Raw genomic sequence first — 24,283 nt, 5'->3', positions numbered from 1 at the left:
TCATCTTTTCTCAAATGTCATATGAATGGAATCATACTACTTCTACATACATTTCTGCCTGGCTACTTTTAGTTAGCACAATACATTTAAGTTTCATTCATGATTTTGTGTAAGTAAACATCTTCTCTCCTTTTATATTAGGGCATTCCATTATACGAATGTATCCACAGTTGTATGGATGTCACCAGCTGAAGAAAATCTTTTGGGGCAATTATGAATGAAGTTGCTCTAAACATCTATACAGAGAATTTTGAGGTAAGTTTTCTGTGTACTTGGATAAATGCCTGGGAGTTGGATTTACAGGTCATGTTATAAGTCTATGTTAATATGTTTAAAAAACTGACAAACTGAAGTTCCCGTCGTGGCTCAGCAGGTTAAGAACCCAGCTGGTATCCATGAGAATGGAGTTTTGATCCTTGGCCTACTCAGTGAGTTAAGCATCTGGGGTTGCCAGAAGCTGTAGTATAGGGCGAATATGTGGCTCGGATCTGGCGTTACTGTGGTTGTGATGTTGGCCAGCAGTTGCAGCTCTGATTTGTCTCCAAGTCCAGGAACTTGCATATGCCATAGGTGCGGCCCTAGGAAGAAAGAAAGAAAGAAAGAAAGAAGAAAAGAAAGAAGGAAGGAAGGAAAGAAGGAAGGAAGGAAAGAAGGAAGGAAGGAAAGAAGGAAGGAAGGAAGGAAGGAAGGAAGGAAGGAAGGAAGGAAGGAAGGAAAGAAAGAAAGAAAGAAAGAAAGAAAGAAAGAAAGAAAGAAAGAAAGAAAGAAAGAAAGAAAGAAAGAAAGAAAGAAAGAAAGAAAGAGAAAGAAAGGAAGAGAAAGAAAGGGAGGAAGAAGAAAGAGGGAGGAAGAGGAAAGAGAGGGAGGAAGAAAGAAAGAGAGGGAGGGAGGAAGAAAGAAGGAGAGGGAGGGAGGAAGGAAGGAAGGAATGAACAAACGAACTGCCAAACTATTTCCCTAACAGCTGTAGCATACCTTATTCCCAATAACGATAAATGAGATGTTCTATTGCTGTGCATCTTTGACAATGCTGTCAGAATGTTGGATGTTAGCCATTATAAGAGTATGGCGATATCATTAACTATCTAGGAATGGAATTGCTGGGTCATATGGTAACTTCATGTTTAATATTTTGAAAAAATATCAAGGCGTCCTCTAAACTGACTACACCGTTTCACATTCCTACCAGCAATATGCGAAGGTACCAACTTTTCCTCATCCTAGTCAACTTTGTTACTGTCTTTTTCAAATTTTAGCCATCCTCTAAAATAGTTTTGTCAAAACCTTCCTGCTACATATTTGGTTCATGCAACTTATAGAAACTGCTATAATAATTGCAAAGCCCGTTTTCATTCCTAAACCTATCAGCCATATATATACTTTCTCCAAAAATAAAAACTCTTACTCATTTTCAGTTCAGATGTTTTCATTCTCATGAAACTATGCCTGTTTTCAGCTGAATTTCAAAGTTACGCAGGTAGTGAAACAGAGAGAGGAGAGGGAACAGTAAGGAACCACATCATAACTTTGTAGCCTGAAAGAAATGTCACCATTACCTTGAGGGGTTTACTGATGCTCTGTGCTATGATCTTATCACATTTCTCCCAAAGAAGCCACCAAGCATTCTCTCACGGTAGTATGAGAACAGGAGAAGAAAGCTAGTGAAAATACTGTATATTCACCCCACGCTGGAATATACCTAAAGCCAAAGGCTCATACCAAGCTATGCTCTTAACAGAAATATTTGTCAAGACAAGGAAAAAACAGAAGCATATTATGTTGCCTTGAATAAACAAGGTTTCATAGACCCATTCTTTCAAATCTTTCCTTTAATTTGGCAGGGCACAAGTTTCTACACTCAATATAATTAGGATTTCACATGGGGGGAGGTATGCTTTTCATTCTTTTAAAAGAATAAAAGCAATTGTTAAAAAAAAAAAAATGTCAAAAAGAACCAGCAGGAGGCTTGGACGTCAGGACTCCTCTTCTTTCAGGGTTTCTTCACCTCTTCAACTGTCACCCCAAGCCACCAGATATCACTAGTCTAGTCTTCAGCCCTGGCTCGTAGAATCTGCACCACGCGTCTCCAAATCCCGATTGACAGGACGATTGGACCAATCACAGAGCCAGGTTTCCTTGCCCCGGTCCAATCATGGCTGCCATGTGGGAGACCCGGTGCTTGGAAGATAGGGGCGGGCCAAGAGGAAGGGCGTTAGGAAACGCCATCCGCGCAACATCGCAGCAGCAGTGAAGTGGTTCCCTGCAACATCGGGATCTAAGTGTTAGCCTGTCTTCGTATTGTCAAAATGTCTCTTTCTAAGAAGTTAACTTTGGACAAACTGGACGTGAAAGGGAAACGAGTCATCATGAGAGTAGACTTCAATGTTCCCATGAAGAGGAACCAAGTTACAAACAACCAAAGAATCAAGGCTTCCCTCCCAAGCATCAGATACTGCCTAGATAACGGAGCCAGGTCAGTAGTTCTCATGAGTCATTTAGGTAGACCTGATGGTGTTGCGATGCCTGATAAATACTCCTTAGAGCCGGTGGCTGCTGAACTCAAATCCTTGCTGGGGAAAGACGTTCTGTTCCTAAAAGACTGTGTGGGCTCAGAAGCAGAGCAAGCTTGTGCCAACCCACCTGCGGGTTCAGTCATCCTACTGGAGAACCTTCGCTTTCATGTGGAAGAGGAAGGGAAGGGCCAAGATCCTTCTGGGAATAAGCTGAAAGCTGAGCCAGATAAAGTAGAAGCCTTCCGCGCATCGCTCTCCAAGCTGGGGGATGTGTATGTCAATGATGCTTTTGGCACGGCTCACCGGGCTCACAGTTCCATGGTGGGAGTGAATCTGCCGCAGAAGGCATCTGGATTCCTGATGAAAAAGGAGCTGGATTACTTTGCCAAAGCCTTGGAAAACCCAGAGAGACCCTTTCTGGCTATCCTTGGTGGAGCTAAAGTGGCAGACAAGATCCAACTCATCAAAAATATGCTGGACAAAGTCAATGAGATGATTATTGGTGGCGGAATGGCCTTTACCTTCCTTAAGGTACTCAACAACATGGAGATTGGTGCCTCCCTGTTCGACAAAGAGGGAGCCACGATTGTCAAAGAGATCATGGCCAAAGCTGAAAAGAATAGGGTGAACATTACCTTTCCTGTTGACTTTGTCATTGCTGACAAGTTTGAGGAAAATGCTAAGGTTGGCCAGGCCACGGTAGCGTCAGGTATACCTGCCGGCTGGGTGGCTTTGGACTGTGGTCCTGAGACCAACAAGAAGTATGCACAAGTTGTGGCCCGAGCCAAGCTAATTGTGTGGAATGGACCTTTAGGGGTCTTTGAATGGGATGCCTTTGCTAATGGAACGAAAGCCCTCATGGATGAAATTGTGAAAGCCACCTCCAAGGGCTGTATCACCATTATAGGAGGTGGAGACACGGCCACTTGCTGTGCCAAATGGAACACTGAAGATAAAGTCAGTCATGTGAGCACTGGAGGAGGTGCCAGTCTAGAGCTTCTGGAAGGTAAAGTCCTTCCTGGAGTGGAGGCTCTCAGCAATCTGTAGTTGATAGTGTTCCTTCCTGTTGTTTTCTATGCACAGCCTTTAAGTCAACTTAGTGCTTTTACATCTCAACTTGACTTTTGTTAAAATCTACCCCTCCATCAAGACTCAGGCAAAGACCAAGGAATGGGCCATCAGGAACTCTTAACATCAGCTTAACAGTACAACTCATTTTTGTTCTGTGATGCATTTGCCTACTGTCTTAAAGATCTCATTTGAACTTCACTGTTGTAATTCATAGAAAGTGAGCTGCCTATTAAAGTGAGTTGAATAAGCTGAATTTCCTTCTCTTTTAATTTTAGACCAGCTTTATTATTGTTTTACCATTTGAAACATGGAAACCAAACCAAAGTTGCTGAGGAAGGGTGGGGTACAAGGTGACAAATTTTTATTTTTATTTTTTGTCTTTTTAGGGCCACACCCATGGCACATGGAGGTTCCTAGGCTAGGGGTCGAATCAGAGCTGTAGCTGCCAGCCTATGCCACAGCCTCACCAGATCCCAGCCATGTCTGTGACCTACACCACAGCTAATGGCAATGCCGGATCCTTAACCCACTGAGTGAGGCCTAGTCAGATTCATTTCTGCTGCACCACGAAGGGAACTCCGAAGGTGACAAATTATTAAATAATGAAAGTATCCCAATAAACTGAGAATAATAATTGCATTTAAGAACTCATGGGTAGCATTAAAGCTCCACTAAGAGGAAAGTTTTACTAAATAAGAAGAGAAATAAAAAATAAAAAGGGAGTTCCCATCATGGCTCAGCTGAAATGAATCTGAGTAGCATCCATGAAGATGCAGATTCAATCCCTGGCCTTGCTCAGTGGGTCAGGCATCTGGGGTTGCCGTGCACTGTGGTGTAGGTCACAGATGTGGCTCAGATCTGGCGTTGATGTGGCTGTGGTGTAGGCTGATGGCTCCAGCTCTGATTCAATCCCTAGCCTGGGAACCTCCATATGTCACGGGTGCAGCCCTAAAAAGACAAAAAAGAAAAGAAAAAGTTTAAAAAGGAAAAGAAAGTAAACCCAAGAAAGGAATTCTATCTGTAGATGTACAGAAATACAGATATATAAGTCTGTTAGAATGGGAGCTAAAAACTAACTCCAGGTTTCAAATAAAGAAGTAAGTGTTTTATGTTTAAGTTAGGTATTATTTAATAAATAGATAATAGAACTGCTGAAACTGGGTTTTTTGAGCTATAAAAGAATATTTATATATATAGTTTAGTTACAGAAAAAATAGTGTATGAAAACTCTTCCTTATTAGAAAGTAGAACAATAAAATACCAAGAAATGAGAATACTTATTGGAGAATATTTTGCCTGGAGACAAAGAGCTGGTCCAGGGCAGTGCTGTTAATAATTAAGGGTGAAAATGAAGATTAACTTATCCCAGCTTTAAAGGCCTGTGTCCCCCTTAGCCTCAGGTCAGTTCTGTATATTCAACATTCTGAATAATCAAGCTTAAAATTTAATCTTAATATACCTGAAATTTTAGTATATTTATAAGGACAATGTACATAAAATACCATGGTAATCCGGGGAAGATGAAGGAGTTAAGGTGTAGATTTAAAATAAGTATAAAAGAGGAATTCCTGTTGTGGCTTAGCAGTAACAAACCCGACTAGCATCCATAAGGACGTGGGTTCAATCCCTGGCCTTGCTCAGTGGGTTAAGGATCTGGTGTTGTCACGAGCTGTGGTGTAGGTTGCAGACCCGGCTCAAATCTGGCATTGCTGTGGCTGTGGTGTAGGCTGACAGCTCCAGCTCCAGTATGACCTCTAGCCTGGGAACTTCCATATGCCTCAGGTACAGCTCAGATCCCTCGTTGCTATGGTTGTGGTGTAGGCCAGCAGCTGTAGCTCCAAATCAACCCCTCGTCTGGGAATTCTATATGCCACAGGTGCAGCCCTAAAAAGACCAAAAAAAAAAAAAAAAAAAGTATGAAAGAAACCAAAACTTACAGTCGTTGAAACAAAATTATAATATATTACTCTTTTGCATACAAGTCTAGAGCAAATACATGGTCCACAGGGTCATCTGGGCAACCACACTTGTGAAACAAGCTTGCTGTTTTCAATAAGGAAGGTGCACGTGTCTGAGGTGATTGTTGGAATTTTTATTACTGATAGGCAGCCCAAAGGGGAGGTTAGTGCGAAACAGTGTATCTCTTTTAAATACTGGGCCCCCAAAGTTCAGGAATATCTTACTTATTCTATTTTCTATTTGTTGTATAATAGGTCCTTTTCTGCAAGGGAGCCTTGCAGATATATTCTCTCTGGCTGAATAATTATATTCAACTGAAAATCGATAGATTCTTTTAGTAAAAGGAAGTAGGGGATAGGAATTAAAACTGGGGGACAAGTCACAGTTTCTGACAGACCAGCACTTTTAGTCACACAAGTTTCCAAGTATAAGTATCCATGGATCCTGCCTTCTACCTATAGAAAGCATGCCTTCCAAGAGGTAGAATCAAATGTCTTGTTCAGTCACTGCATCCCCCTCAAATCTGGGTATCTCTGAGTGATAAATTATTTTTTCTATGTGATCCAGTAGGGAGTCTGATGGTGTAGTAAGCCAAAAAATATATATATACACATTTCTTTTTCTCATCCCTTCAAAACCCCTGTCATCACACCTAATATACAAAAGTAGAAAGTAAACAGAATATAAGTGCGATAGACATCCTCGTGCAAAAAAAAAAAAAATCATTGGTTCATTACAATTGTGAAAAAAGTCGTGCTGGACAAAAATTTCAAGAACTCCTTGACCTGATGGTAGAAGAATTTCCTTGAAGAGACTCTGGCTTTCTTCTTAGGGAGGTATGTTCTTATTTATTGTCTCTTTTCAGCCCCAAGTTGGGTCATCAGGGTAATTTTCTTGTTTCCTAATCTTCCATGCAATCTTCTGAGGCGGATGTTGGCAAGTTGGGCTACATTATGCCACTGTGTGTCTTTCGTAGCTTCTTCCTTGCTGGGCCAGTTTAGGAAACCAAGGATTTCTTTCTATTGCGCACAATTAAAAGACGTTGAAGTCCAGGCTAGTGATTTTTCAGCTTTCTCAAGAATCAAGATTTCTGGCCTATGGAATTCCATGTAAAAGAACCTCTGTGGAAACGTGCTTCTAGCTATCGTTCTTAATCCTCTGGTGCTTGCTTGTAATTAACTGTCTTCTTTGCTGGGTCTATTTTCCTCTTCCTCATTTTAAGAGCAGTTAACTCGTGTTTCCCTGAAAATGTAGGCAGGGATGGGAGGGTAACACCTGTAATCATGTCTTTGCCTGTGGCCTCCTCATATTTTTGTCCGAAGAGTCCACATGGGAGGCCCTTGAGAAAAACTGTGCGTGGCCATCTTTCTCTTGCTCTTTGTAATATTGAGACAGTGTGATTTTTCAACGTAGCTCTCAGTTTCCTGGCTTTCCTGGTGTATTAGCCAATTTAGGTTGCAGGCAACAAGCAGATTGTCCAATATTTCCTGGCTGGGCGCACTGTTTCCTTTAAACTGCTTGTAACAACCCAAATGCACTGATATGCTGCCTCTTTGTAAATGCTTTCCCTATACTTTAGGCTCTGGAGGAATGTGTTCTGTCTATTCAACCTCACTAGCAACATTTCTACCAAATGCCACAGCAGAAGAATGACTACCACCTTCCAGCCTTTCATTGTTGCTCTACTGCATTTCCTTTACAGGACCCCTAAGTGAATGCCATCGTTTGTGGGTTTGATTAAGGCAGTGTCTCACTTACAGGTGGCAATTCCTACGCTAGTGAGCCTATAGACTAGTGGTTCCCGACCAGGGACAGTTTTTCCCTGTAGAGGACACTTGCAAAAGAACGGAGACACTTTTGTTTGTCACACAACTGGGGCAGGTGGTGGTGAGGTGGGCTACAATACACAGGACGACCCCCACAACAAAGAACTACACAGCCCAGAATGTCACCATGGAAATGTCTTTCTTTTGTGACATTCCAGGGTGGTTATGGAGCTCATCCCAGGACCCAGGCTAGTGACATGGCTGTGCCATCATCAACACTTGGCTTCCATCTCTAGGAACAGGAATCATCCAGAAGACTTTCTGAAGATTTAAAGCTCATAAAATGCTTCAGAAGATGCAACCTCCCATCATCTGAAAATAGACCTCATTTGGAAAAAAAAAATCTCTACCTAAATATGGCCTCTGAATGTGTAGGTGTTAAAATGCAAACAGCAAAAAAAAAAAAAAAAAAAAAAATCAATTCTGGCTTTTGTAATGGCTCCATTCTTGCATTAAAATGTGTTCCTATGGTTTTTGGCTCTCTTAACAAAAAAAGGAGAAAGGAGACATTAAAGAGAACGTGATGCCCTTCAATGTCCCCAAGATGAAGCACAAACCTGTCTCACAATAATTCCTCATTTTCTCTGAGGAGCCTCACATCTGTCTAGAGATGAGGAGAAGAGATGGTTGACCGAGACTATTTCTGTCAAAAATCCTAGCTACATTCTGTAAATGTAAGGGGTTTTTTTTTCCCTCTGAAAACACACATGATTCTTTTCACAGAAAGTAAATGTAATAACTTAAATGTGTAATTTATTCATTAGAAAATTTCACTTTTAGAAAAGCAAAAATGACCTAAAATATTTAAAAAAAATTTTTAATATTAAAAACATATTTTTGGAAATACGGCAGTTACATTTGATTGAAACATTTGATATTCGTTTTCTTATTTAAAAAAAAAAAGCCTTGAGATGCTTTTAGACACTGTGATTTCTTTCGAGGCAACATGATTTGTGTTGATTTGTATTTGTGAAACAAGAGAAAAGAAAAAGCATAATTATTGCAGTTTAATGGGATGCTTCCGGTACAGCCACCTGAACTCAGATGCCGAAGGAAAGAGAGAAGGGAAGATGAAGGCAGTGGAAAAAAGTCAGGAGGAGATTAGAAATTGCAATAGAATAACTTGCAAACTGTATTGACCAGTTAGACAGACATGGGTACATAGGCATGAATATTGACGGAGAATAATTTTGATCAATAAAATGAGGGTGATATGATAAAAAAAAAGTACTTTAGTATTTTAAGAAGCATGCAGACATCAACTGGCTTTCAGTTAGATACATAAGTAGTTGCTCAGAAAATGTTCAGGTCTTAAAACAAGTCATTAGCAAATAAAGCTTTTTAGGTGCACTGTAGAGAGATGATAGGTCTTACCAGGTGGAAAAAACCAACCTAGACTTGCCCAGTGAGAAATGCCTAGTCGTGGGAGTTCCCATCTTGGCTCAGAGGTTAACGAATCTGACTAGGAACCATGAGGTTGTGGGTTCAATCCCTGGCCTTGCTCAGTGGGTTAAGGATCCAGTGTTACCATGAGCTGTGGTATAGGTCACAGACGTGGCTCGGATCCCACGTTGCTGTGGCTCTGGCGTAGGCCAGTGGCCACAGCGCCAATTGGACCCCTAGCCTGGGAACCTCTATATGCCACGGGAGTGGCCCAAGAAATGGCAAAAAATAAAAAAAATAAAATAAAATAAAGAAATACCTAGTCGTAAATTCTCAGAGGCCTGGGATTAAGAATACTTACACCAAAGGAACTAAAGGACTCAAGATGCAAGTTCTAGAACAAGTCTCTCAATGTTCTTTCTAGGCCAGCAGCAGCAGCTCCCAAAAACTTGTTAGCAATGCAAATTACTGGGCCCTGCACCAGACCTATTGAATCTCAAACTGGGGGCAAATCCAGCAATTGTGTTTGAGCAAGCTCTCCAGGGTTTCTATTTCAAACTAAAATTTGAGAATGACTGATATGCAATAAAGACTACTTTAAAGGGAAATAGGAATTAATTCTAGTGACTGTCATGGTATGATCTTAAAGTTTTAATTGAGGCAAGTTTTTTCACTTCTCTGGGTGTCTATATGGAAAAATGATACAATGAATCCATATATTATATTATCTGAGGTTCTTTCTAGTTCCTGAATTCTATGGCTCTGAAACCCTTTTTGGTATACTCGAAACTATTGGCTGCAATTTTTCACCTGACTCTTGACAGACAAAAAATGGCCAAAGTCTAATAGACACATGATATAGAGGTCTAAACTGAAAAGGGGGGAAAAGCATCCGAACTTTGGCTCTCCAATAAAAATTCCTTTGCAATTTTTAAAAATTATTTCTTTTTGCTTTCATGCACTGCACCCATAGCATATGAAATTCCCAGGCTAGAGGACAAATTGCAGCTGCAGGTGTTGGCCTATGCCACAGCCACAGCAACCCAGGATCTGAGCCACGTCTGCGACACACACCACAGATCACAGCAACGCAGGATCCTTAACCCACTGAACGAGGCCAGGGATTGAACCTGTGTCCTCATGGTTACTAGTCAGTTCATTACCACTGAGCTACAATGGGAACTCCCTCCTTTGCAATTTGACTCTGTGTATATAAAAGCAAATTTCCCAAAACTATTGTGTCTGAGAACTTAAAGAAACACAAACAGAATAAAATATAGTGAAATATATTCAATTACTTGTTGCCTTATCAGAATCATTTAGGTAAAAAGAAGATGAGTCTAAAATACAATTTGAACAATGAGAGCAGAAATGTAGCACATAACAGGAGCTTGATTCTCACAATAAGAAAGTTTCTTTTACTTTTTTTTCCTCTTACTTTCAAAAGGAACTGAATGTTCCATTTAACATGAGAGAAAGCTGGCTAAGATACAGAATGATCAATTACTGGGGAAAAACAGAAGTTGAATTCATACATAACCAGTGAGAACTCATTATTGAAAGTCACAAGAAGTTGATGGTACATAATAAATATTTTGCATATTGTACCAGAAAAATGATACATGCATCCTTAATTCCTTGTCTGCAAAATGGAAATTAAATTAAAGCATATTAGTCGTATGTGTTTGCGTGAAGATTATAGGTGACAGTCTTTTTGAAGCACTCACCAGGGTTTGACAGAAAGTTCTAAATATGTTTAGCATTTATATTTTCAATAGTAGGGGGATGAATTTATCTGTACTACCACCATTAGAGTTAAGAACATTTCACAGGATCAGATTTCCCTTGGAAAGATGAAATATTTACAGGAAACAATGCATTTTTAACAAATACATGAGACAGATAAGAAAACATTGTGTTCCTTCCTCAAATTATGCTTACTACAAAACAAAGGATTAGAGGAGGCACTCTTAGTAGAACTGGCTTAAAAGTGATACTTGGAGAAAAAGCATAAGTCTTCTCAGAGAAGAGGATGAAGTTGTCCTGAATAATCAGAATTATTTCCTAAAAATTGACATAACTATTGCTACTTTTTTTTTTGGAGGGTGCTAAAATGACCAATGCAAAAAAGTCCCCTAGGAGTACTCTCCTGAGCTCCCAGAAATGTTATGATTAAAGTTTCTCCTGGGTAGGAAAGAACCCTAGTGCTCACCCAGGCTGGGTTAGAGGTTTAAGAGGGCTGAGAATTTCACATCTGAAGGTGAGACTTGGCAGAAAACCTTGCCAACAGACAGAAATGGCTTGAAGAAATGTGATCTAGAATTCCTGTTTTGTATAAAATATTCCAAGCAAAAATCACACTGCTCAGGGAGAAGGGTCGAACTGAGTAAGTGAATCAAATTTCGTTAGGTACACTAGGATACTGCAGATAGAGAAAAGATGTCAGTGGAAAAAAACAAAAAATAGCTGATGAGACTGGACAAGACGAGGATGGAAGATAAAGGAATGTGTATGTATCTATCTCTATATATATAAATATACATATATAGAGACACACATACACACGCACACACACGTATATATATTAATGTATGTATATGTGTGCGTGTGTGTGATTGGGTCACTTTGCTAAACAGCAGAAATCGGCACAACATTGTAAATCAACTGTACTTTAAATAAAAAATAAAAAAATAATAAAATGAGGTTTTTAAAGTTCCTAGAGGAAAAAATATATATCTGATGAACTTGAGTGATATGGTTAATGGTGAAGTCAGAACACTTACCCTCACCTGTTCAGTATCAGAGCTGTGAATACCTTCGGAGGCACCCAGGGGTGTTTTGGAACCTATTCTTGCAGTAACTTATAGTAATAGAAGGAATTGCTTCTTAGTCTGAATTCCAAACACTCGATACATAGATATCCTTTACACTATAATGACAGTACTGTGAATGGATAAAGTCATTATTGCTGGTGTTATTTCATCCCTTTTCTTAGGTATGGAGAGAGTCCACATTTCAACAGTGGAATCCAAGTGAACTAACTAAAGAAAACACTGTTTTTCTTCCTGAGTCAAGCACACAGTACTTGCGCACTGAATAAGTACTTGCACAATGATTCTGCAGAACCACAATATTACCCAAATCTGAAAAGGCAGTTAAGCGAATAAACAAGGAAATGGCGTTTATACCTCCTTCGTTTTGTGTGATTTACCTTGTATACACAAGGCTGGAATGAACTAGATGGTGTAATGTCGATTTCACACTTTGAACCAACTTTTATGTCTGCAGGAATGCAGCTTATTTACATTTATAGGTGGTTGTAGTCTCCTTATTTCTATCCCAAGAGAAACGTAATAATCCACAAAAGTAATGCCAGTAGTTTTTTAAGAAGATATATCACAGTTGTATAAAACACCTCTAAAATCCCTCCAGATTCACCAACACATGGGAAAAGCCGGAAAGATTTACGAGATTGTATTTTTTGCAAGAACATGACGCATGATTATGCATGGTCAGTAATTAATGATTGTGATCCAGAAAATACAAGGCTGTACACGGAATGTTATCCCCAACAAGTGGGGCAAGAATTAGACTACGCTCTAAATAGGGAAACAAGTCAGGCAATTATTTGTCCAACTCTTTATTTTTTATTTTTATTTTTATTTTTTGTCTTTTTAGGGCCACAGTCGTGGCATAAGGAGGTTCCCAGGCTAGAGGTCGAATTGGAACTACAGCCACTGGTCTACACCACAACTCACAGCAACACCGGATCCTTAACCTACTGAGCGAGGCCAGGGATCGAATCTGCACACTCATGGATACTAGTCAGATTCGTTTCTGCTGAGCCACAATCGGAACTCCAGTCCAGCTCTTTAGACTGACATACACAAACCACCTTATATTTTATTTCCGCACAGAATTTCCAACAACTAGAAATTACACTTATCCAATCGGTAGAATAATTAATGCCATGAGGATAATAATCACATCCTAAAGATCAAAAAAAAAAGAAAGAAGTTGATTTCTCTTTTGTATTCTACTGCTGGTTCTTAAGATATTTTGGGTAAAAATAAATGATGCTTGGGAGTTGCCCTCATGACACAGCAGAAACGAATCCAACTAGGAACCATGAGGTTTCAGGTTCCATCTCTGGCCTCGCTCAGTGGGTTAAGCATCTGGCATTGCCATGAGCTGTGGTGTAGGTCACACATGTGGCTTGGATCCTGCATTGCTGTGGCTATGGCATAGGCCAGCAGCTGTAGCTCCTGAATTGGGAACCTCCATATGCCATGGATGCGGCTCTAAAAAGCAAAAAAAAAAAAAAAAAGAATAAATAAATAAATAAACAAATAAATTATGCAAACAAGACATAGTTATATTTATGATTACAAATATAATGCAAGCTCTTTTTCAAATGTGCAGTGAGTACTGCAATAGCAAGCTACTAATTAAACAGCTCCCAGGAAAGCTCAGGGTTTAAAAGCAACATGTGAAATGATTTAATAGACCAACTCTGAGCTAGGTGTTCCTTTACTGAATCTGATTCTGCCATCCACACCAGGACAGACTGAGCGAGAAAACTGAGAAACCTCTAATTTTCCACCATACTATCTCTACTTTACCATCATTGGCCCCTTCCAACTTCCTTACCCCTCAGCACAGGTAGTCTTTCTGGAGTCAGAAATCATATTCAGGAGTTCCTGTCGTGGCTCAGTGGTTAACGAATCCGACTAGGAACCATGAGCTTTCGGGTTCGATCCCTGGCCTTGCTCAGTGGGTTAAGGATCCGTCGTGTCCATGAGCTGTGGTGTAGGTCGCAAATGTGGCTCAGATCCTGCGTTGCTGTGGCTCTGGCGTAGGCCGGCAACTACAGCTCCGATTCGAACCCTAACCTCCATATGCCACAGGAACAGCCCAAGAAATGGCAAAAAGACAAAAAAAAAAAAATCATATTCAATCTTCCTTGGTTGCTGTCTTAAGAAATGTGTCACACAAACCCTCTACAGCCTCTTAAATGACTATTATTTTTTTTTCTAACCTGTCCTATCCATCAAGAATATGGTCTCCTCAGTAATTTTAATACCAGAGACTGAAAGCATACCTTAATATGTGCTGGGACTTCAAGATAAGAGATATAGGAGTTCCCCCTGCGGTCCAATGGGATCGGTGGTGTCTCGGGAGTACTGGGACAAGAGAGTTCAATCCCCAGCCTGGTGCAGTAGGTTAAGGATCCACTGTTGCCACAATTGTGACCTAGGTGGTAACTGTGGCTTGGATCTGATCCATAAGTTGCAGGATGGCCAAAAACGTAAAAAAAAGAAAAAAAAAGATAAAAGATATAATTATTGTGATCTCTCACCACTCCACTCCATACATAGAGGAATAGAGAGCAACTCAAAGAAGAGAGATGAGCCCTGGGGCCCTGGCAGGTGAGCTGGCCTGAGCTTCCCAGATGGCTCTGTGGACCCCAGGCCATCCCAGACGTAGGAAGTGGCCTTAGAAATTTCACTCCAGGAGTTCCCGTCGTGGCGCAGTGGTTAACAAATCCGACTAGGAACCATGAGGTTGCGGGTTCGGTCCCTGCCCTTGCTCAGTGGGTTAAAGATCCAGCATTGCCGTGAGCTGTGGTGTAGGTTGCAGACGCGGCTCGGATCCTGCGTTGCTGTGGCTCTGGCGTAGGCTGGCAGCTACAGCTCCGATTCAACCCCTAGCCTGGGAACCTCCATATGCCGCAGGAGCAGCCCAAGAAATAGCAACAACAACAAAAAAAAAAAAAAAAAAAAAAGAAAGAAAGAAATTTCACTCCAAAGCACAGTGGCCCCCTGAGATCCATACCATAGCACAAGGAATTATTTAACAATGGATTCATAAATAATGCTGAACTCATTTATAAGAAATTCTTACTTTCTTATTTTTTTCAACTTGTCAGCCTTTGATATACTTTGCCATGTAATCCCACATTCATTTAAGGCTATTTCCCCCTTCCTCTTATCCGATACAAACATACCTGGTATTTAATTAACTATCTTAATCCTATTCTTCTTGGTGTCCACCCACCTTTCTGTTCTTTCATCTTCCTGTACTTTTTGTGCAGAGTGATTTGTGACGTCCTTTTTCTTTTCAATACAAATGTATTCATTAAAAGAGGCTGCAAGCATCTGACAATGTCACTAAACCTTCTGGCATACTTGTACACCAAAATTTTTATATTGAAACATACATAATCTGTCATGAACCTAACCAAATATGAATGTACTTCTCTAATACATTATATATGGGCACAAGCACCCATCTTTCAAAAAATTATGTGTAGATATGTTATGTTCAGTAATATTCTTTGACATAGGCAAGCCAGGTCCCTGCCCCACACCTGACTCTCCAAAGCCTCCTGTGTTTTAAAGTCAAGTCCTGGAAAATATCTTAAGTCCTCCAGAAGCATATCCCAACCCTACCTATGAGGGCCCCAGCCCCGGTTACTCCCCTATGGGCCGCCCTCCAGCCCTCTCCCCCACACATGGAGACTAGATGTCCCCCAACAGCATCACAATCAAACCTGTGGGGTATCTCACACTCCATGGCAAAGCCTTGGTTCCAGCAGGGCTGCCTGGTAAATGGATATAGCTCCCACTGGTCAGTGTGGTATTTTTTTAAATGGGATATTGGGCCACCAGAATGGTGTTTACATGCTGATTTTAGTTGAGCTAAATGTGCATATATCTTCTCAGGGCTTTTGCATACTCTAGAAGTCCTAGATATATTGCTCCTGAATTAATTTCCATTGACAGCAAAGGAGGTGTTAAAAATATTTGCGTAAAAAGAAAGCATTGATACCAAAGGAACAAACTTTCAGTTAGAAAACAAAGTCATGGGGATGCAATGTACAAAAGAAGAAGAAGAAAAAAAAGAAGCATTGTACTTGATATGCTGAGAACCACTACATGTGACTAAGCATTGCTGAAATTTTTGTAGGGAGGTGTTGCTTCTTATTTCTGCAGTCTTACTAAAGATTTCAGAAGAGGTCAGAGACTAAAGAAGTCCTGGGTGCAAAATATCTAAGAAAAATATAATCACTGCTCTTCGCTTCTTACCAGGAATCCTAACCATCCACTTACAGAGGGAGCCAAGTTGTGGAAACGGACCAAGGTTTCTCTTTACTAAGTACACAACTGACCTGTGCCGGTAGACTCTAATCTTCTGATTAGAGACTTCTATATTCAAAATATAATTTGCGTATTAGTAAAATTCATGAGGCTGATCTACTTTGGAGCGATGTGAAAAGAGAAAAGCAAACATCCCCCTACTAAAACGAATTATGAAGAGTTAGAAAACTTACACCGTATCAAACAATTCCAAGAGCAGGGAATGTTTAAGTCTCTGTGTTTACTGAGCACAAAGGAATGTGTCTTCCCTCATGTTAGGCAATGGATTAGAGATCAGATGAAATGTAATGTCTTTTCAATCACTGATATACTATGATTCTACTTAAGTTCTGATGTGTTTCACAATGAAGTCCTTTTTGTAACTTATAGTTGCAGATCAAATACAGAATCAGCTAGATATATCCATTCTAGCGATTCCTATTTAGGAACCTGGCTGGAACCTCAGAAGAAAAAGGTCAAGAATCAAGACACGTTCAGCCACAGGTCTAAAGATGAAAAGAATACTTCTTTTATGCCATTAATGATAGAAGCCTTAAAAAATTAGCTACAAACACAAGTCACCTATGTTATATTTTTAAGTGTTCTGTTGGGAGGAGAGAAGGACTTTAGCAAACACCTAAAATAATTCTAAGAACATTAATGACAATAATCATGATAGCGGTTTCCATGTATCAGGCAGTACTCTGTGACAGGTGCTATTCTAAAGCTTTACATATATAAACAACCTCACAGCCACCCCCAAGGAATATTTATCCCATTTATAAAAGAATAAAACTAAAGCATCGAGTTAACAATTGGGGATGAAACTAGGAAGAGGTTAAGCTGGGGTATGGATGACACATAAGGTTTTTTTTTTTTCTGGAGGCAGGTAAGGTATTTGAATATTTATAAAATTGTCCAACTTGGGATAATTATCATTTACCTAATGTTGACATTTTGCCTAAAAACTATTCACAGAAATCTCTAAGGCAAGATACTCTAATGTCATAGAGGACAAAATATTAAATTTGGAAATTAGAATATAGACGCACTTCCAACTTTTCCTATGCATTTGCTATATGTTGTTGAGTTACTTGACTTTTCTGAGTTTCCATTCTTGTGAAAGGCAGCTAGAAGTAATTTTCTCTAACAGAGTCAAAAATTCTGATACAACAAATGATAAGTTGTTTAGTGAACTGTAAAGTGCTAAGCAAGAATGGATGGTCAATATCTATTTGTGGCCCTCTCATCTCTTATATGTTTTCTCTTTTTTCTAGGTTTTTATTTTTTCTATTATAGTTGATTTACATTGTTCTGTCAATCCCTGCTGTACAGTAAAGTGACCCCATCATACACACATATACATATATACACATTCTTTTTCTCACATTATCCTCCATCACGTTCCATCACAAGTGACCAGATATAGTCCCCTGTGCTATACAGCAGGATCTCATTGCTTATCCACTCCAAATGCAATAGTTTGAGTGGGATGGACTGGGAGTTTGGGGTTAGTAGATGCAAACGATTTCTATCCATACGTTTTCAATATTCTCAGCATTGTTTCATTTCTTCAAATATGACACATGCAATATCAGATTTGTCCAGTCAGTTTTTTCAACAAGTTTGTATTGAGCCTGTACATGCAGCAGAGTCTCAGGGGAGTTGGGAAGAGCCTTTCTTTAAAAAAGTAGTATTTGCGGAGTTCCCATCATGGCTCAGTGGGAATGAGTCTAACTAGCATCCATGAGATATCTGGTTTTTGTGATTAGCAGTAATCTTTTGATGTTTAACTATAAGGGCTTTTTTTTTTTTTTTTCCCAGCAAAAACTCCTATATATCCTGACTCTTCCTTTACTGCTTTGGAACTGTTCCTCAGAGCTATATGAGAAGCTAATTCCTAGACTATAGTCCTGAGGAATGTCTCTGAAAAAAACATAATTTTCAACTTTTAGGTTGTACGTTTTTTCAGGCCACATTTCAAATGGTTCCCTAGGCTGGGGTGTACCCTTCAAGCACTGGCCGCAAGTGGGCTGGATACATAACGAAGAACCACTGGAGACCCAACTCAAGGCAGTGGAAAATTTTGAAAACCAGAGGCCAGCAGTGGTATATCTAAAAAGTTTTCCAGCAGGCAGAAGAGAAGTTTCTTTACCCAACATAAGAAGGAAATTTGCCAAGGACAATATCGCTTGAGTAAATAACCTGATCTCACACCACACAAAAGGATTAGCCCTAGTTATTCATATGCACAAATCTATAATTACAGTCTGTTTTCTATTCCCAGGAAGGATCCCACTTTCGTAAAAACTCTGGCTTCTGCTGAAGATTAAAATGAAATGAACATACGTCACCCAATTTTGAGTACCTTGGAAGAAATAATAAAGACCCAGGGTAGAATTTATTTAACCTGATGAAGATTAGCTTGCTTTTAGTCTGACTATGAGTATTTTCAGGATCATTATTAATCTTAAAAAGGTAGAAATAATGAGAGACAAATGCAAGAGTTCCCACTGTGGTGCAGTGGGTTAAGGACCAGTGTTGCCGCAGCTGTGGTATAGGTCGCAGCTGCGGCTGGGATTCAGTCCCTGGCCCAGGAACTTCCATATGCCTTAGGTGCGGCAAAAAACAAACAAACAAACAAAAAAACAGACAATTGTGATGTCTACAAGTTTTATTATTAAAGGCAAATGAGGTGTTTTCCAGAATGAGAAATAAGAAGTACAGTTTCACAGCCACAGATTGGCTTCTTCTGAGTCATTGATGACTTTGGAACATCAGTGAATCATTAAAACTCACATAAAAACATCACATACCAGAGTAAGGAACCTGCACTAGATGCATAAATCACCAAATGAATAACTTTATTCCTTGGGCCTTAATTGAAAGGGGATTAAGATTTAACAAAGAACCACATGCTTAAGGGACATTGAGCCAGCAGGCCCAAGAAGCCATCAGTTGACCTTTGAAAGAACAAGATGAGCCAAGGGAAGGTTAGTTGACTTTTTAATGTGGATTTGCATCTTTCTGGGACACAGATGGTGACATTGTAAGGAGTTGGAACCAAGCCTCAGGGAAGAACAAGCGGCCAATTGTTACAAATCCAAGGCTATTGTGAGGAGATAAAACTTTGGATTTACTGGTTCCAGTAGTGAGGATCTGAACTCCTCAAACTGGTGCAAAATGTGTTGGAATTTCCTGCTATATAATTCCTTTGCTGATCTCACTCTGCCCTTCCCCACTCACCTATGTACTCATTTCTCTTCCTGTGCTTCTTTTTCCTTATTGGCTTCTGTGGGAATGTGAATCACCCTCATCTCCATTCTACCACATTCATGACCCGTTTAAAGTTCAGGTCAAGGAGTTTCCATCATGGCCCAGCAGAAATGAATCTGACTAGTATCCGTGAGGACACAGGTTCGATCCCTGGCCTAGCTCAGTGGGTTAAGGATCTGGCATTGCCGGGAGCTGTGGTGTAGTTTGGACATGCATCTTGGATCCCACGTTGCCGTGGCTATGGTGTAGGCCAGCAGCTCCAGCTCTGATTCGACCCCTAGCCTGGGAACCTCCACATGCCTCGGATGCAGCCCTAAAAAGACTAAATATATAAATAAATAAATAAGTTCAGCTCAAAATTTTTCATGAGCCTCTCTCTGACTCATCTTCACTAACTTTCTTTTTTCAGGTATGAAGTTTTTCTTTTTGTCTTTTTTTCCTTTTTCGGACACACTGGCAGTATATGAAAGTTCCTGGGCCAGGTATCAAATTCAAAGTGGAGCTGCAACCTACACCACAGATGTGGCAATACTGGATCCTTAACCCACTGTGCCAGACCGGGGATTGAACCAGCGCCTCCACAGAGACAAGCTGTATCATTAACCTCTGCGCCACAGGAGGAACTCCGAGTGTAAGAACTTTTTCAAATAAGCATTCGATAGGAGTTCCCACCATGATTTGGTGGTTAACAAACCCCGCTAGTATCCATGAGGATGTGGGTTCTATCCCTGGCCTCACTCAATGGGTGAAGGATCTAGTGCTGCCATGAGCTGTGGTGTAGGTCGAAGACATGACCAGGATCTGGCATTGCTGTGGCTGTGGTTTAGGCTGGCAGCTAGAGCTCCAATTCAACCCCTAGCTTGGGAGACTCCATATGCTGTGGGTGCAGCCCTAAAAAGACCTAAAAAAAAAAGAAAAAGAAAAAAAAAAGAAAGAAATATATTCTAAAAGACTTTTTATAGTTTATTAAGACTTCTAACAGAAAATTACCAAATGATTTTTATATAGATATATCTCGATATCAAATTTATTTATTTATTTATTGTCTTTTTGCCCTTTCCAGGGCTGCTTCCTGTGGCATATGGAGGTTCCCAGGTTAGGGATCTAATTAGAGCTGTAGCCTCCAGCCTACACCACAGCCACAGCAATATAGGATCAGAGCTGCATCTGCAACCTACACCACAGCTCAGGGCAACACCAGATCCCTAACCCACTGAGCAAGGCCAGGGATCGAACCCGCAACCTCATGGTTACTAGTTAGATTCATCAACCACTGCGCCATGATGGGAACTCCCCAGGATTTAGTTGTACTTCTTTCTAAAAGATAAAGTGGCAAAAGACACTGTGTCTTTTAGTGAATATAAAAGACAGGATTATTCACCATGCTATCTTTTGTTGATATATATATATAGATATATCTATGGATCTCTAAAAGAAAAATTATTACCATTTAATGGATAGAACAAGTACTTTGAACATCAATAAAGGATCAAGCACATGGAAATACACAAAATGTATTACTGACAACTATAAAAATATCATTTTACAGAAATCAACTAGCCGGGAGTAAAACTCAGTCTACAAAAACAAAAGTGAAATTTTTGGTGAAATTAACTCTTTCTCATATGATAAATGTATCTTGAAATGTTGAATGAGAAGGAAAAGATGAAAGATAACAGAAAGTAACAATTATTAAAGCATTCTAGTCGCTCGTAGGATGCAATTCCTTTTCATAGTCCAGCATACCCAGCATATTTTGTTAGATAACAGTAAGAAAAGGCTGCTTTAATAAAGTTACACATGGCCTTAGGGAGAACAGCATTAATACAAACACCTGCACAAGCTGATTATAGAGATAGTTATCTTTGCTGGAAAATATTTCTAAGATTCACATTAAAGCATCATCAAAAAGTTTATTTGGAAAATTTTGCCCTTAATTTCTAATTTGTTTTCTTGCTATCTTCATGTGTAATCACTGTTTTGTTTATTTTCCAAAGGTAAAATATGTCATCATTGCAAATCATGCCACTCATCTTTTAACTCTTCACTAGATTCTCAACCTACAAACTTCCTCCTCAAGCAACAAAAGAAATAGCTCCCTTCCTCATAGTTTTTCAACAACAATGAAGATTTTAATCTCTACCCGTAAGTTGCATATGTACACAAATATAATTACCTCAATATTTGAAGATGCTAGCATGATAGTAATTTCTGCCTATCTAACCATTTGCTACAAAACTAATTCTAGTGAGTTCTCTCTCCATACACAGATGATGGGCACAGTCTCATCACACATGTCAAAATTTACAAAGGATAATCAGATTAATTTTCACTTGTCAGAAATTAGGGCTTTAGGTGAATATTGCCTTTCAGATGCCTTAATTTCAAAACTCCATTATTTCTAGCGATTATTCAGTGCTCAAATTTTAAAACCTTGGTCTGGAGCACTGAGCCCCAATTTATAAAATGATGGGGTCCTGCATAGTCCTATACAAAATAAGTCACATCAAGTCAATTTCAAATTCATATCAATATTTTATTTAAGAGGGAAATTGTCACAGACTGATTAAGCCCCCCAAAAATATAAACTCAATTATGTAAAAATAAACAGAGATGGTGTTTCTACTAGCTTAAGGTATGTTGATATTAATTAACAATGTAAGTAATGTTATACTTTGTCATAAGGAAGCTGAAATCAAGTGGTAAATTTCTATAGTAATAAAGACACATCTCTCCAGGAGAAATTAAGACATAAAATTCAAGTTGTTCTTTTGTTATGTTTTGTTTTGATATGTCTGTTACCTTCATTGTGGTGATGGTACCACAGTTGTTTGCATCTGTCCAAACTCATCAAATTGTATATACTACGTATGTGCAGTTCTTTGTATATTAATTAGGCTTCAGTAAGGCTACTAAAAAAAAAAACAACTTGGATTTGGTAACTTTATTAGTGCTCAAAATCTTATCCATTCTTTAATGTCAGTTCACCTTTAGTTTCTTGGTGTGTAAATGTTCTATTTGCCCACAAGGAAACTTCTCTCTTTTTGAATTCTTACAACCATTGCAAAGAGCATAGCACATATTGTCACCAATCATAGCCACCAGTATATTGTTTTATATTTTTTTCAAATGCCACTCATCTCTTCCGCATCTCAGGGACAATTTTTCACATTCCTCATAGTTCTATATATGGAGTGGGTCATACATACTCAGCGAATAATCATTGAGGAACTGATTCCGTTTTCTAGTGAGTCTATTCTTTAAAACAGAGTTCTCACTCTTGACTTCAATTATAACAATCTGGGGAGATTTTAAAAGTCATCCTATCCAGGATATACCCCTAGACCAATTAAATCATGACCTCTGTGGGTAAAATTCAGGCATCAGTATTTTTTCAATTCAAAAATATAAGTTAGCTATTGTTTAAAAACCACAACAATATATTCCAATGTCCTATACAATCTTTAGGGGAAAAGTGGTGTGCCCTAAGACATTATTTCAAGTTACAACATTCATAATGCACAGAAGCCACAGAAAAACAGCTTCAGGTGCAAGGTCTTGTAGGCACTCATTTCATTTATAAACTTCTTTGGAACTGTAATCAAGCCACCCAAAGGAAGACTAAGGTTAAGAAATAAAGGAAGCAGGGAGTTCCCATTGTGGCTCAGCGGTAACGAACCTGACTAGTATCCATGAGGATGCAGGTTTGATCCCTGGCCCCACTCATTGGGTTAAGGATCCATGAGCTGCCATGAGCTGTGGTGTAGGTCGCAGACATGGCTCAGATCTGGTGTTGCTATGGCTGTGGTGTAGGCTGGCAGCTACAGTTCCGATTGACCCCTAGCCCAGGAATTTCCATATGCCGCAGGTGCAGCCCTAAAAAGCAAAGAGAGAAAAAAAAAAAGAAAGAAGTTAAGGAAGCAGAAATAATAAAATATTTGCATGAGAGAGATTCTCATTCTCATTGTTAATCCCCACTTTAGTTATTTACTTATGACCACGCCCATGGCATATGGAAGTTCTCAGTCAAGGGATTGAATCTGAGCCACAGCCACAGTCAGATCCTTAATCCACAGGACTGCAGCTGAAACTCTGTGAAACCCCAGTTTATTAATTCAATTACAGCATTTGAATTTTGCATATTTTTCCAGCTATTCTTCTGCTTCTACTCCTTGCCAGGTGATATGTCTCTTAAAGCAGATTCTTCAGACCCAGTGTTTACTCCTGTATCTGTACTGTAATTCTCTAAAAATACCAAACTAATTTCCTATTGTGGACACTGCAAGGAGATGAATAAAGTTTCTCTTTTTTTTTTCTTTTTTTTCCCCTCCCAGGCCTGAAGGGCTGAACTGCAGAAAGCAAATAACCACAATTATTATTACTAAATAAATTTCAGTCATGAGTTTCTGCACCTCTAAAATTTGGTCTGAACAATCTGAGTACTATCATATTTTTTAAGAAGAAACTTATTTGAAAAACCACTCACTGGAAGATGATTATCAAAATGCCAATCTTTTTGTCATCTTTCATATGGGTCATTATTAACTATGTTTACTGTGAGGAGAAAAAAAGGCTGACTCTATTTTAGAGAGAAAGAAAGAAAGGAAAGAAGAAAAGAAGGAAGGAAGGAAGGATGGCAGGAAGGAAGGAAGAAAATATACAAGTAGACTTTAAGAAAATTGCCCCCTATATTTACTATTTTTATTTATGAGTGGAAAATCTTGAATGATGCTTTTAAAAATTAATGCTCTTTCAAATGTATTTTCAGAATGTGCACTATATAATCATAATTACAACCATGAAGTTAACTTCTGTCTTTATAACTGAGGAGTTGGAGCAATTTTATTTATTTATTTATTTATTTATTGTCTTTTGCCATTTTCTTGGGCTGCTCCCGCGGCATATGGAGGTTCCCAGGCTAGGGGTCGAATCGGAGCTGTAGCCACCGGTCTACGCCAGAGCAACAGCAACATGGGATCTGAGCCACATCTGCGACCTACACCATAGCTCATGGCAACACCAGATCCTTAACCCGCTGAGCGAGGCCAGGGATTGAACCCACAACCTCATGGTTCCTTGTCAGATTTGTTAACCACTGCGCAACGACGGGAACTCC

The 24,283-nt window shown here is 39.5% G+C and overlaps 1 protein-coding gene across 1 annotated transcript; it reads left to right on the top strand.

Moving 5' to 3' along the window:
- Positions 2,184–3,837, top strand: PGK2 (phosphoglycerate kinase 2). Its single transcript, NM_213782.1, is given in 1 exon segment — positions 2,184–3,837. A coding segment is annotated over 1 exon segment (1,254 nt). The 5' UTR covers positions 2,184–2,306; the 3' UTR covers positions 3,561–3,837.

Source organism: Sus scrofa, chromosome 7, assembly GCF_000003025.6.
Source record: "Sus scrofa isolate TJ Tabasco breed Duroc chromosome 7, Sscrofa11.1, whole genome shotgun sequence".
NCBI classification, from domain to species: domain Eukaryota; kingdom Metazoa; phylum Chordata; class Mammalia; order Artiodactyla; family Suidae; genus Sus; species Sus scrofa.
This window is presented reverse-complemented; position numbering and strand designations above follow the sequence as displayed.